This window comes from Mastigoproctus giganteus, chromosome 14 (assembly GCF_048544385.1).
Source record: "Mastigoproctus giganteus isolate SK-2022 chromosome 14, ASM4854438v1, whole genome shotgun sequence".
NCBI lineage: Eukaryota > Metazoa > Arthropoda > Arachnida > Uropygi > Thelyphonidae > Mastigoproctus > Mastigoproctus giganteus.
Genome location: NC_143588.1, coordinates 7,554,859 through 7,570,094, shown reverse-complemented (window position 1 = coordinate 7,570,094; position 15,236 = coordinate 7,554,859). Strand labels below are relative to the sequence as shown.

Genomic DNA, 15,236 nt, shown 5'->3' with positions numbered 1-15,236 from the left:
AGCTTGCTTTCTTGCATCAAATGCCTCTACTAATGCTAATGCTAATGCTAAAATAGATGCAAATTTCATTGAGAGACATTTTTTCTATTCTACCATGGAAGCATATGAAGGGATATGTATGACAATTCTCAAAGCCAACATAGAGAATGTTGATGATGCTATAAGAAAGTTCATGGTGGGAGAGGAGTTGAGCAATTCAGATATGACAGTTGAGCAGTCCAGCTTTCACTGGAACTTGTTGGTTGGTCACTTGCACACTAGTAAGACTTTTGTGGATTTACTGACTGTTTTCTACAGCAGCATGTTCAAGAGGCAACCGGAGGGAGTAATGCCCCTGATCAGATTATTAGCAGTAATTAATCATGCTTTGAAAATCTGCAGATAAAGGAACCACTAAATGGCATGATCACAGCATACTCATGTTGTATTTACTCAAAGTTTAACTACCATCATGGGTAAAGGGAAGGGTTTTTGCTTTCGTAAAGGTGATTACAGTGGTCTCAGTTTTTAAATTCTATACTGTGGGAGCAAATGATGGTGTTACCAACAACAAATTCTAAATGGGAAGCATTCAAGCAATTAATCTTGGAAGCTACTAGGCTTTTCATGCCAACTAAGAAATACTATTCAAGGTTTAGCCCTAAATGGATGTTAGATGAACTAATGAGATGTGGCAGAGAAGAAAAATGCATGGGATATATATATATAATTTAACAGGTGACACAGAATCCTATCGTAGATAAAAGCTGGTCTGTAATCAAGTCACAAAGGACATTAGGCAGGCAAAGGCAGATTACGAGAAATCTTTGGCAAAGGATGCAAAGAAAAACAGAAAAGAGTTCTTTACATATGTCAACTCTAGAAGGAAGGGAATGAATCAGATTGGTCCAATTGATATCGATGGTTCAACTGTTTATGATCTTGCTTGGATAGCTGACAAACTGAATGAGTATTTTGCATCTACATTCACACAAGAGAAATTCTGTAGGGAAGTGGAGGCCAGATGTTTATCATGCTCTAACAGGGAGCTAAATGATTCTGTAATAACTGAGATGAAAGTTGAAGAGAAATTGCTAAAGTTAAACATAAGACAGACAGCTGAGTTGGACGGATCTATCCAGTTATATTAAGGAGACAGCAAATGAAGTATTCAAATCCTTAGCCATAATTATGAGCATCCTTGGATTCAGGGGAGGTACCCGTGGACTGGAGACGTGCAAATATAACCCCGATTAAAAAAGGGGGATCAATGGTTTAACTTCTATTCTGGGAAAATAATGGGGTCACTGGTTAAAGAAGCATTGCAGGATCATCTAGACAAGACTACAGTTATAGTTCAAACACAGCATTTGTTAACAGGGTTTGTTAAGGGGAAGTTTTGTCTGACCAATTTGATTGCATACTACGATGTGGTCACAAGAAACTGGATGCAAAAAATAATTTTTGATATCATGTACTTGGATTTCAGAAAAGCTTTTGATACTGTTGCACATAATAGACTGCTGTAAAAATTGGAGCAGTACAGCATTAAGGGCAAGTTACTGCTCTGGATAAAGGGATGGTTGAATAGGGGAGGACAGAGTGGTAATTAACAAACACTGCTCTTTGTGGACTAATGTTATTAGTGGAGTGCCCCAGAGTTTGGTGTTTGGTCCATTGTTGTTTTCTGTATTTATCAATGATGATATATTGATGAAAGTATATCAGGCTTAATGTCCAAGTTTGCAGACAATAAGAAGGTTGGCAGGGTTGCTAATGATAGTAATGACTGTATGTTAAAGCAACAGGATCTGATAAAGTTGGGAAGGTGGGCTGAGAGGTGGCAAATGAAGTTTAACATTGACAATTGCAAAGTACTCCATGTGGGCAGCAGTAACCCCAGAGTAACCTACCAACTGTGAGGTATTACACTTAGGGTGGTGGAGAATCAAAAAGACCTGGGGGGTAATTGTGCAGTCAGATATGAAATTTTCTGAGCAGTGCAGACAGGCTGTCAGAGCAGCTCATAGGGTCTTGTCAATGATATACAGGAATTTTGATAGGGATAAGGCAGTGATTATCCCCTTGTATAAAGCAATGGTCAGGCCATACCTTGAGTACTGCATACAGGCCTCATTTTGAAGGATGTAGAGCTGTTGGAAGTACAGAGACGGGCAATGAGATTGGTGAGGGGAACAAAGAGGTACTATTATCAAGAAATCCTGAAGTTCTGAAAACTGCAGGTGTCTTGAGACCCCTGCATAGGGGTCTCAAGACACCTGCAGTATATACAGAGTATACGGCTTTGAATGGTTTGATAGACACCGCTGAGGAGTATACGGCTTTGAATGGTTTGGGCAAGCTCAATGCCGATGAGATTTTTTCTCTTGCTCAATTTACGCACCTGAAGAGGCATAAATTCAAATTGAGGAAAGACTCAATTTGAGGAAAGTTGTAGAATAGAAGTGTGGAAATTTGCCTTTAGCCAGCTGGAACAAATTTCCATCTGTCGTTGTGGAAGTTGATGGCTTAAATAAATTCAAGGAAGAACTGGAAAAACTTATGAAGTAAATGGATGGGTGAAATGAGAAGGTTTTTTTTTTTTTTATTTTGGCTGATGCTGTCTAATCTTGCTTTCTTGCATCATATGCCTCTACTAAATGTTAATCTCTAATTATGTGATTAGCCATTAACTATGGGTTAAAAGAAATTAAAAACAGTGTTACACCACGTGATAGAGTTTTTAAATGTTTATTGAAGTGAATCACATCAATTTACACTTAATATTTTGGTAACATTTTAAGATTCAACTGAACCCCCATCATCAGGCCTACAGGGGAAATTAAAAACGTGAAAGAAATCAAATCAAGAATTGGGGGTTACAAAAGAATTGCACTATGAAATTACATTAATGAATTTTAATAGAATATTGGCATTCTGATGAAGAGGTTAAGATAATTTACTTTTAATAAGTATATAAATTACTTAAAGAATTTTAAGTACAGTCGAACTTGGTTATAATGAGCATAGAAATAACGAGCCCATGGCTGTAAAGTGTAAAAAGCCATAATGATTTTAATTTACGTGTATTCCCATACAATCGCTCACTGTTATAACAAGCATACTACACAGATATACCATACAAATTTTGGTAACTATGCAAACATTCTTAATTGCTCGGGATCGGAAAAACCCAATTCCTGGAATAGATGTGAAAAGGGCGACTTAGCTTTTATGACCACCCGCATCGGATTATGACCTTGTCCTTTTGGAGACGGGGCTATACAATAATGCATTGAGGTTCTGCTTGTCACATTGCCCTATTTACAGATTGTCTTTTATTTGCTGAACCATAAATTTATTTTGGGACTTTTAAGAACTTTGTCAATGGGACATCTAAGAAGTTTGTATGCATTGCGGGACTTCTAAAAATTTTGTCAACCGGAGTCTAAGAACTTCATATACATTTTGGTACTTCTAAGAACTTTGTATGCAGATCACTTTACTGTCATTTTAAATAAAATCAGTTACAAAACAAAATGAACTTTGTATGCAGATCACTTTACTGTCATTTTAAATAAAATCAGTTACAAAACAAAATGAACTTTGTATGCAGATCACTTTACTGTCATTTTAAATAAAATCAGTTACAAATGAACCCTTCCTTCGGAAACATGTCTACTAACAAAAGAAAGTGTCTCTCGATTCACGAAAAAGTCAAAATTAATCGTGAGTTAGAACATGGTGCAAAAAATGTTGAAGTGTGTAAAACGTTTTTATCCTCTTCAACAGAATAAACATGTTTACATATCAGAACCAGTAAAGAACATAACCAATAAAAAAAAAAAAATTTTAATTTAGAAATTGCAAGTTTACAAATGCCAATGAAGCATTGCTTAAACGGTTCACTACACAAAGAAATGCTGGATTTTCAATAGACGATCAGATCTTGGAGGCCCAAAAGGAAAAATTTGCTAAATAATTTAGATGCAACAATTTTGTAGATAACAACGGTTGGCTGAATCGATTAAAAACTGAATGCAAGCATATTAATACAAATAATATATAGGTATATACTAATACTGTATTATTTTTTTCTCTCTAATATTTCTTTTGTTTTTTGAATCTATCTTTTTATCAAGTTATTGAGAATTAAAAAAAAAATAGGAGGCAGATTTAACTCATCACTGATATAGGTATGTAAAGTTATAATGAGGAAGTTTTGTTGGTCCCTTGATGCTTGTTATAACCAAGTTTGACTGTAATTATATTTTAATCTTAAATTTTAAGTAACTTATCTCAACTTAATCATCAGAATGGCAATATTGTATTTATAATTCATTAATGTAACTTCATAATGCAATCCTGTTATAACCCTACAATTGCTAATCAGATTTCTTTCATGTTATTAACTTCCCTGATAGGCCTGATAATGAGGGCTCAGCTGAACTTCAAAACATCCAAGTACAGTGGACCCCTGCTTTACAATAGTAATCTGTTCCAGAGACACCATCGTAGCAGGAAAATATCGTAATGTGAACCCAATAACACATTGTTTTTTGATAATTCATTCCAAGATCTCGGAAGTTGAAAATTTTGCTATATAACTAAGTGATTTCTCTCTCTCTAAAAGAGAGAGAGAAATCATTTTTATAATGGAAATTGTGCATATTGATTTAAAAAATTGATTAAAACTAACATATTGATTAAAGCACAACACAAAAAATCACTTCAACTAAAAGATGCAAAAACAAAACATGCAGCCAACATGTTTACAAACACTGCTATTGGCTGAGAGGAAGGACCACAAGGTCCGGTCGGAGTCAATTGTAAGCTCATCCCATCGTAAAGTGAAATAAGTAGGCGCCGATTAACATGATCACTGTTTAATGGAATCAGCACTTTAATTTCAAAAAAACAATTCAAATCATTAAAATGCACTACACTTTCATTGTTATAATATGTTCGGTTATAAAAATCAATTTTGAATGCTTTTGTTGTAATATTTTTCTGAAGCACATTTCTAGAGGACAACCATAAAACAATAAAAACAATTTTCAGTTTCTGGTTTACTGGGCTTTTCTGTTAGTGCAGAATTTATTATAAGCAGGTAGTAAACTGGATCTGAAATAAACTGAAATTTATTACAAGCAGGTAGTAAAGGGTTTAAACTGGATCTTATTGCATTTGCGATAATAGTCGGAATTCTGTGGGTTTTTGCTTTATTACGGTGAAATTTCTTTCCTCATCAACCATATACAAAACATAAATAAATTTTTAGAATTTTCTCTTCATTCCTATTTTTTAAGCTTTGTAAACTTATTACTCCATATCTCACTTGCATGTATCCTGTTAGTTGCAGTTTGTATATGCTATGTCTTTGTTACTGATTGCTTATCTTTTTTTTTTACTGTTTTAAATTTTACAACCCCCCCCCCCAAATGTCGGCGAACAGAAATATCCACTAGTTAGTACATGCATATTACAGTACGTGCTAATTAAAGCTATTTATGTAAGCGTAAATTTATTTTTATATTGCTCACCCGTGGAGAATATTCTTCTGATTTTCACGTATCATTTAATTTTGTTAATTGGTAATGTAATGAAGTGTAAATTTGTGATCTTTACTTTTATAGCCTGTGGATAACATTCCTCCTATTTTTGCTTCTTAGAATCATCATTTAATAGATTTAAAATTCAATTCACAAATATGATCACAACTGGCACTTACCACATATCGTATAGTGAACAGTATTTTATTATATAGGATGGCCACTGAAAAACTGAAGGGTTTGAAAAAGTCATAACTTGTTCATTTTTAAAATTTTTTATTTTATTTTTTTACAGGTTATAGAGTATCCCTTGGAGATTAAAATGTGACCACTGAAAGACTGATCGCCCTTTCAGAATCTTCTGAAGCGATGTTCTGGCGATGCCTAGTTGAGCAGAGCGACGACAGGTAGAGGCAGATGGATCCTCAAGGACACTCTGCCGTACAGCTTCCAACACTGCGTCAGTGCACACAGTGTGCTTAGGACCCCTTCCCGGAAGATCACAGACTGATCCAGTTCTTTCAAACCGGGCGATCAGGTTCCGAATCATGTTATCGCTAGGAGGACTTTAAAATGTTGCCGGTATTTTCTCTGAGTTTCAATAATTGATCTTTCACTGGAATAGAAAAACCCAACGAGTTTTACTCATTGCTGGACATCATACGAAGCCATTTTAATCTCCAAGGGATGCTCTATAACCTGTAAAAAAAAGAAAATAAAAAAGATTAAAAATGAACAAGTTATGACTTTTTCAAACCCTTCAGTCTTTCAGTGGCCACCATGTAGAAAGTCCATTGTAAAGTGATTTGACCATATAGTGAACCAATCGTAAGGGGGGGGGGTACACTGTATTAAGTATAAATTTAATGTCATTCATTTCTAACATTTAAAAACTCTACCATATGGTGTCACAGTCTTTTTAATTTTCTTTAACCCTTACAATCTCTCTTTTTCTATTCTTGCAGATTTCTTTAGATTTGATAATGGAACTAAAAGAGGTTCTGAAATAACATTAGATTAATGCAAAGTGATTTTGTAATCATTATGGTATAGATAGGAGTTTATAAACTCATTTTGTCTATCTGTCATATGGAGGTGGAAAAAAAAAAAGTGTTTTTACAAGTATAATTTAACAAATGAGTATTTATAAAAAGAAATTATCATTAAATAATACATAAAAGAAAATTACCTTTAGCACCTCTCAAAACAAACCCAAAACCTTTCTTTCCTTTATGAAGAACTACTGTTCTAGGCTCTCCAAACCTGCAGGAGTATGAGAAGTTGCTTATACACCTGATATTTCTGATTTACATTTAAATAGTTATAAAGTGAATTTAAATAATTTGCAGTAACTAATGACAATTATCACTATCATAATACTATAATTAGCAAAAATACATAGTGTATGCTTTTGCGAAATTTTATATTAGACAATTTTTTTTTATGTATTATTTGGATAATCTTAACACCCTACTAGGGTTAACTGTTGATATAGGTGTCCAGCGTAACAGGATCCTTTATTAATGTGGATAGAATTGCTTTGTATCTTCCCATGCCTATATAATTAGCCCATTGAAAGAGCACATAGTTAAAGAAATACTACAAGTTCATCTAGAGCTGTTAATCATTAAGGAGAGATTGTGCCAACCAATTGTGATTAGCTACTATGTGGTCATCACAAAGGAAATTAGATGCAAAGGATTATTTTAATATTCACTTGATTTTAGCAAAGCTTTTATTAGTTTTGTATGAATGACTTTTTAACAGATTGAAACAATGCATAGTTATTGGCAAGTATGAGCAGTGGAATGTCTTGGTGGTATGGTTTATTGCATTAAATATTGGGATTCAAGTAAGCATTAGTAGAGGTTTATGATGCAAGAAAGTAAGCTTATATAGCATTAGCCAAAAAAAAAAAAAAAAACACTTCCCATTTCACCAATCCATGTACTCCAAAAGTTTGTCTGGTTCACCCTTGCATTTATTTAAGCTGCCAACTTCCACAATGACAGATGGAAGTTTGTTCCAGCAATCAACAACCTGCTGGCTAAAGGAAAATTTCAGCACACCTACTCTACAACTGTTTTTCCTCAATTTGAATTTATGTCTCCCCAGGTGATTAATCTGGGCAAGAGGAAGAATCCCATCAGCACTGAGCTTGCTCAAACCATTCAAGGCCTTATACACCTCAATCAGATCAACTCGCAGGTGCCTAGACTCCAGACACTACAATTTGCAAAACTTAAGCCTATCTTGGTAATATACAAAGGGATAATTACCTCCTTATCCCTGCTAGCAAAATTCTTATATATCATTGACAAGGGCTACCCCATGAACTACTCTTTAACCTGTCTGCATTACTCAGAAAACTTCATATCTGACTGCACAATTACCCCAAAGTCTTTTCATTCTCCACTACCCTGTGTGTAGTACTGCACAGTACTACACTCAGGTATGTTGGTATGTTACTCTGGGATTATTGCAAACCATATGCAGTACTTTGCATTTGTCAATGTTAAACTTCAGTTGCCACCTCTCAGCCCATCTCAACTTTTCTGGATCCTGTTACAGCAGGGTACTGTCCTTACTGTCATTAACAACCCTTTCAACCTTCATATCTGCAAACTTGGATATCAAGCCTGATATACCTTCATCAGTTTCCTTGATAAATACAGAAATCAACAATGGATCCAACATGGATCCCTGGGGAACTCACTAATAACATTAGTCCATGAAGAACACTTTCCATTGATTACCACTCTCTGTCTTCTCCCACTCAACCATCCTTTTATCCATTGTAGCAACTTGAATTTAATTCTATACTGCTCCAACTTGTATAGCAGTCTTCCATGTGCAACATTATCAAAAGCTTTCCTAAAATCCAAATACAGTGGATTCCGGTTATTTGGGCCACTGGTTAATTGGGGCAGCCATTTATTTGGGGAAAATCTAAAAAAAAACAGAAACCAATCGAGAAAATAGCCAGGGTTTACTTCGCTTAATTGGGACAAAATGCCGTTTAATTGGAGCAGGAGACCGCAGCACTGAAGATTATCCTACAATTGTCTCCGACTGTACCACATAGTTCAGTCGGATTTCTGGAGGTCACAACCATAAAATAATAAAAACAATTAGCAGTCACCTGTTTATTGGGCTTTTGTATTAGTGAAATCTATCATAAACTGATTGTTTTCACTGAAGAAGGTTGTCTAAACAACCGAAAGCTTTGTATATTTCTTAGTGAAATCTACCATAAACTGATTGTTTTCACTGAAGAAGGTTGTCTAAACAACCGAAAGCTTTGTATGTTTCTATGTGTATTTATTAAACCTGTTACAATTTTTGCATTCGCTCTGAGAAACCGTAATTTTCATTTTACTAGTATGAATCCGGAGCGCATAGGCCTCTTTAACCATAAACTGATAGTAAACTCGATCTTATTGAATTTGCGATAATACCGAAAACTGGAATTCTGTGGATTATTATGGTAAAATGTGTTTACACTTCTATGGAATCTTCAATCATATAAAAAAAATAATTTCAGAATCTTCTCTTCATTCCTATTTTTCAAGCTTCGTAATTTGTTACTCCATTCTCACTTGCACATATCATGTTACTTGCAATCTGTGTGTGCCGTGTTCTTTATTATTGATGGCTTATCTTTTTACTGTTTTAAATTTTAACTCCCACCCACAAATGACAGTGAACAGAAATGTCAACTAGTTCGTATGTACATATTACAGTACGTATTAATTCTTCCGATCATCATGTATATTCTACTGAATTTCACATATCATTTAATTTTTTAATTGGTAAGGTAATAAAGGGTAAATTTGTACTTAATATATCTTTACTTTTATAGCCTGTGGATAATATTCCTCCTATTTTCGCTAATTAGAATCTCTGTTTAATTGAATTAAAATTCAATTCACAAATGTGATCACAATGACCGGCGTTTACTGCACATCGTATAGTGAATGGTACTTTACTATGTTGAGTTTGTTGTAACGTGATTTGATTGTACAATTTTAAAGGGGGGGGAGGTACATTGTATTTTTAACTATTTACGTGAAACTTCGGATAATTGGGGCAGCCGCTTAATCGGGCAAAATGCACTAGTCCCGATGTGTCCCAAATAACTGGAATCGACTGTATATGATATCAAAATTATTTTTTGCATCCAATTCCATTGTGACTACATCATAGTATCCAATCAGATTGGTCAGCAAGATTTCCCTTCAACAAACCCATGCTGTGTCTGAACTAAAACTGCAGTCTTGTCCAGATGATCTTGCAGTGCTTTTTTAAACAGTGACTCAATTATTTTCCCTGGAACAGAAGTTAAAATAATAGATCTGTAATTACTCGTGTCAACGTTCGATCCCCGTTTGTGAATTGAGGATACATTTGCACATCTCCAGTCTGTGGGGCCTCTCCTGATTCAAAGATGCCCTCATAATCATGGCTATAAGGGCCTGCTTACTTCCTTTAATATAACTGGATAGATCTCATCCACCCCAGGTGCCTTTCTTATATTTAACTTCAACAATTTCTCCTCCACTTTCATCTCAGTTATTGTAGAATCACTTAGCTTCCTGTTAGTGTGATAAACATCTGGCCTTCACTTCCCTACCGAATTCCTCATGTTTGATTGTAGATGTAAAATACTCATTCAGTTTGTCAGCTATCTGAGCAAGCTCATTAATGGTTAAATCATCGATATCAAGTTGACCAATCTGATTCATTTCCTAACTTCTAGAGTTTATATATGTAAAGAAGTCTTTGCTGTTTTTTTTTTTTTTTTTTTTTGCATCCCTTGCCAAATATTTCTCGTAATCTGCCTTCATTTGCCTAACCTCCTTTGTGGCTTGATTACAGACAAGCTTATATCTACCCTAAGCTTCTGTATCGCCTAACAATTTATATGCATCTCATGCATTTTTCTTCTCCCACGAATCTCAGTTCATCTGACATCCATTTAGGCCCTAACCTTGAGCAGTATTTCTTAGTTGGTATGAAAAGACTAGTAGCTTCCAAGATTAATTCGTTGAATGCTTGCTCATTTAGAATTTGCTGTTGGTAACACTATCAGTTGGATGTGCAATTTGAAATCAGTGTAGGGCACCTGGAGAATTATGGAGATCAGATCAGAAATATTTTTGACAGCAGAATCCAATTTTTTAAGGCCATTCTCAAGGATGGCCTTAAAAAATCATTGTAGAAAATGATTTAAGGGTATAAAGATTATTATTTATATATTTTTTCTCTCTGTGAAGTTAGTAAGATGGCAAAGAATTCTGAGTGCATGTACCACTCTCCAAAGGGTGCTGATGAGAAATTATTGTTTTCAGTAGAACTGCGACGGCACCAACTTTGATGTCTGTTTTGAAACCATCAGTGTACTTGGGTGAAACTGGAATGAGCTTAGGAGAAAAAGGAATGAGCTGCCCAAAATTGCTTATTGTTGATATGCAGAAGGATATTATTCCTTCCATTTCTAGAAATGGTCATCAGTGTATATCAGAGGTATTTGCCATGCCAGAATTGCTCCATTAGCATTCAGAAAAATGTTATTCATATGTATCCCCCCCCCCATCATTTAAGCATTGTAACCTAATGCCAGCTGGCTTAGTTGGCTGGTTATTTGGTGTTTAATGGCACATTAGCAACTAAGACCAAATGCACCAAGCTGACCAGGTGATTTGTTTTGTAATGATTTCTTTTGAAATAAGGTAACCCACTTTGGTTGCCATGATTTGGGAGAGTGCTGATTTGGAAATTATTTGGGAGATTGCTGATTTTAGCTACATAATTTAATAGATAAGCATGCTAATAAAGGTAAGCAGAGTTTTACATGCTTCTGTTTAAAGATTCTGAATTTGTATGCACAGAAAGCTCTCCCCAGTACAATTCATAAAGCATCAGGATAGGTTCTCAAGCCACTTGACACTTGATCTGGCTGAGGCACTTACAGGAGATCTGTAGTCCATCTGAGATCCAGTTAATGAGTGGTAGAAGTGTAATAGCATGTATCATGACCTAGCATAAATTAAATACCTTCTTTAGACAGGTTGTCTGGACATCTTTAATATGTTCTAGAAAGTTTAATGATTTATTGATCATTATACTGCAGAAATAGGAAGGTTATAATCCCACTGTATAAGGCAATCGTAAGACTACATTTGGAATACTGTGTTCAAATATGAAGACCACAACTAAAAAAGACTGAGCTTCTTCAAAAGGTCCAAACATGGGCAACTTGAATGGTGAGTTTGGCAGAGGGATGACTGTATGATGAAAGATTATGTGGGCTACAGAGCTTGGTAACCAGGTGCCTCAGAGGTATCCTGTTGAGGTTAATAAGGCTCTGAGAGGGATTAGTAAAATGAATGAAGGTGGAATTCTCACTGTTATAAATAATTCCAGAACCAGGGGGTCATAGCTCCCTCCCCATTTGGGGAGGGGGGGTTAGCAGGAATGGCTGTCTTCTCGTGGAAGTAATTTGATTGTGCCTGTCTAGTTTTGTTTTTTTTACTCTTTTCAGGAATAGTAGTATGTTGGTACGTGTAATCCAATGCATAAAGTTGAAGAATTGGATCATCCTAATGTGGGTTTTTTTTGTTTTTTTTTTTTAATACCTATAGTGTTAATACTAAATATTTGCCTACCTCTTTTAAAGCTTTTTGTCTATTTGATTTTTGTGGTGTTGTTGGATAGCTTGTTCATATAAAAGGTCTGATCTTGCCAATTCTGCTGCTAATATACTTGGAGGTACTGCACAATCAGTCTGTATCATGATTGAGCATTAGTTGAGGCATATGATGCAAGAAAGCAAGCTTATACAGCATCAGCCAAAAAAAAAAAAAAAAAACCTTCCCATTTCACCCATCTGGTCACTCCAAACGTTTGTCTAGTTCAGCCTTAAATTTATTTAAGCTATCAACTTCCACAACAACAGATGGAAGTCTGTTCCAGCAATCAACTACCTGTTGGCTAAAGGCAAACTTCCGCACATCTATTCTACAACTGTCTTTCCTCAATTTGAATCCATGCCCCCCCTCAGGTTCTTAGTTTGAGCAAGCAGAAGTATCCCATCAGCATTGAGCCTGCTCAAACCATTCAAGGCCTTATACACCTCAATCAGATCACCTCACAGGTGCCTAGTCTCCAGATGCTGCAACTTGCAGAACTTAAGCCTTTCTTCATAAGCACACCCCTTTGTTCCTCTCACCAATCTTGTTGCCCTTCTCTGTACTAGTTCTAGCAACTCTACATCCTTCCTAAAATGAGGCCTCAGACCTGTATACAGTACTCATGGTCTGGCCTGACCATTGCCTTATTGGCGCACTATGGCCATAGATGCTGATGTGCCAAATAAATCCCAAATCCCTACCCATACCTTAGTAACACAAATTTGTGTTACTAAGGTATGGGTAGGTGTTTTTTTGTATATCTACCTACCAAATATTCATCTCTGCTGTGAATAGTGAATTTTCAATAGCAGTAGCCTCTGTGGAGTATTTTTTCAGCTCCGCAAAATTTAATAAAAATAAATCTTTGTACATAAATGCTTTTAAATATTAATGTTTTCTTATTTTGACTTTGTTTCTTAGCAATAGAGTACAATATTATCAAAGATCGAATCAAATAAAAAAAAAAAAAAAAAAAAAAAACAAGAAAACAATTGAAATAGGTGTTGCAGTCCTCTATATCTATGTATTAATTGAATTTATCAAGTTCTGGTCTGAATTCCACAGAAATTCTTCACTTTCAAATTCACTTTCAACTTAAATCTGACAACTTAGGCCAAGAGGTGTAATCTTTTCCTCCAAATTTCAAAGCTATTTTGGCGCTGTGCCATCTTACTGTATTTACAATTAGTAGATACATAAACTCGCTGGCCAAAAAATTAAAAACCTTTTGCAATTGGCATCAACAGATAATTAAACATATGGCATGCAAATATAAATTGTCACATGGTATGATTACAAGTTACTCGGTATAAGATAAATTCTGCATGCTTTTCTGGGGTTTCCTGATCAATCTGGTTGTGGGAGAAAAAAGGTGACCTTTCTAATTTTCAGAAAGATGTTATTATTGGAGCACATTTAGCAGGAGACACAATTGAGAAAACAAAGGAAGTCATGGAGATGGTTGCTTTCAATTGGTGCAATTGAAAGCAACATTTTGAGATGATTGAAAGCAATCATCTCAAAAATATACGAGCGGAAGACAAAAGGTCTCCATTTGTCTTACACTCATATATTTTTGCAGTTCTAAAAGGAAGAAATGCAGCAAAATGTTGGCACTTCAAGTTGAGACTGCAGGAATTTAAAACAAGTTGTGCATCAGAATAGGTCTACCATAAGGAAAATAACTGAAAAATTCAATTTATGCAAGTGAAACCCATTTCAACTAAACTAAGCAGCAAGGAGTTGAAGAATCTGCGATTAGGTCATTGTATTCCTATATAAAAGTCACTTCTTTCTGTTAAAACTCAAAAGATTCGACTGAAGCAGTGCCACCTCTAAGACTGGACTGTGGAACAGCTGAAAAAGATCACTTGGTCTAGCAATTCTCAATCTACAGTTTTTTGTGCCATTGATAAGGAGGAAGTGTGGCATGAACCTCATGAATCCATACTGTCTTGTGTCCATTGCTCAATCAGCTGGAGTAGTATCATAGTATGGGGTATGTTCCACTGGTATGGACTGGTATGGAGGTAACCCAACCTTCTCATACCATTAGAAGGTTGGGTTATCTCCAATGAATATCTTTCTACTGTATGTCCAACTTCGCCCTGAAAGGCTTCATTTTTACCCAGATTGCGATGGACTCTTTCAATATGACAGCACAAGTATTCAATGTGTAATAATTGTATCTGAAAGGATAGAGGAACATTTCTGAGATTTCCGACATCTGCCCTAGTTGCCTAATTTTCCAGATCTGAATCCAACTGAGAATGTCTGGAATACATTGGAAAGAGGCAGTTCAACTTACACAGTTTTCTACTGGCCACAGTAAAGCAGCTGACAAGTATTTTGATGAAAGAATAGTCAAATCTGGAGCCAGACTCCCTCAGACACCTAGTGTAATCCATGCCATAATGTGACAGGCTATTTTTTAGGCAAAAGGTGGCCCTACTAAATTTTGAATAAAGGTTGTTAAATTTTGGCCAGTGAGTGTAGGTAAAAAATGGCAGCACATACTGGCGCCTCTGTAGCCAGGTGGGAAGGAGCAGCAGTGCGTAGCACATGCTTCTCGATTAGACCGGGGTTCGAGCCCGTCACCACCAAATACGGAGGATGCGGAAAGGTCAGGGAATAACCACCGCATATCCCGGAGCAATATGGCTTTAGTTGCTAATGCTCCTAAAAAAAAAACCAAATAAAAAATAAAAAGCAGCACATACTAGAATATTTCAAGACAATTCATACTTAATGAATACACCATTTGAAACTACCTATGTACATTATACATACTCCTCAGAGGCTATAAGTGAGGCATAAATCTATGTACATACTGCCCATAGCCTATACATGAAAAATATAGAGTTACGTAGGTACTGCCAAAAGGGTTAAAGCACTAGACTGGGCTAAAATTAGTGTTGACAGTATGGTGCAAGGAAACAAGGCTTATACAGCACCAGCCAAAAAGAAAAAAATAAAATAATAATTCACTGAACACTACAAAGTTTATTCCAAC

General features: G+C 35.7%; 1 protein-coding gene across 1 annotated transcript in view; it reads right to left on the bottom strand.

Moving 5' to 3' along the window:
• The window catches only part of LOC150074965 (uncharacterized), a 658,991-nt gene that overhangs the window by 84,747 nt on the left and 559,008 nt on the right, over positions 1-15,236 (bottom strand). The window contains exon 13 of the mRNA XM_090389013.1: positions 6,721-6,794. Within this exon, the coding sequence (XP_090245139.1) occupies positions 6,721-6,794 (74 nt within the window). The remainder of the gene's footprint in view (positions 1-6,720; positions 6,795-15,236) is intronic.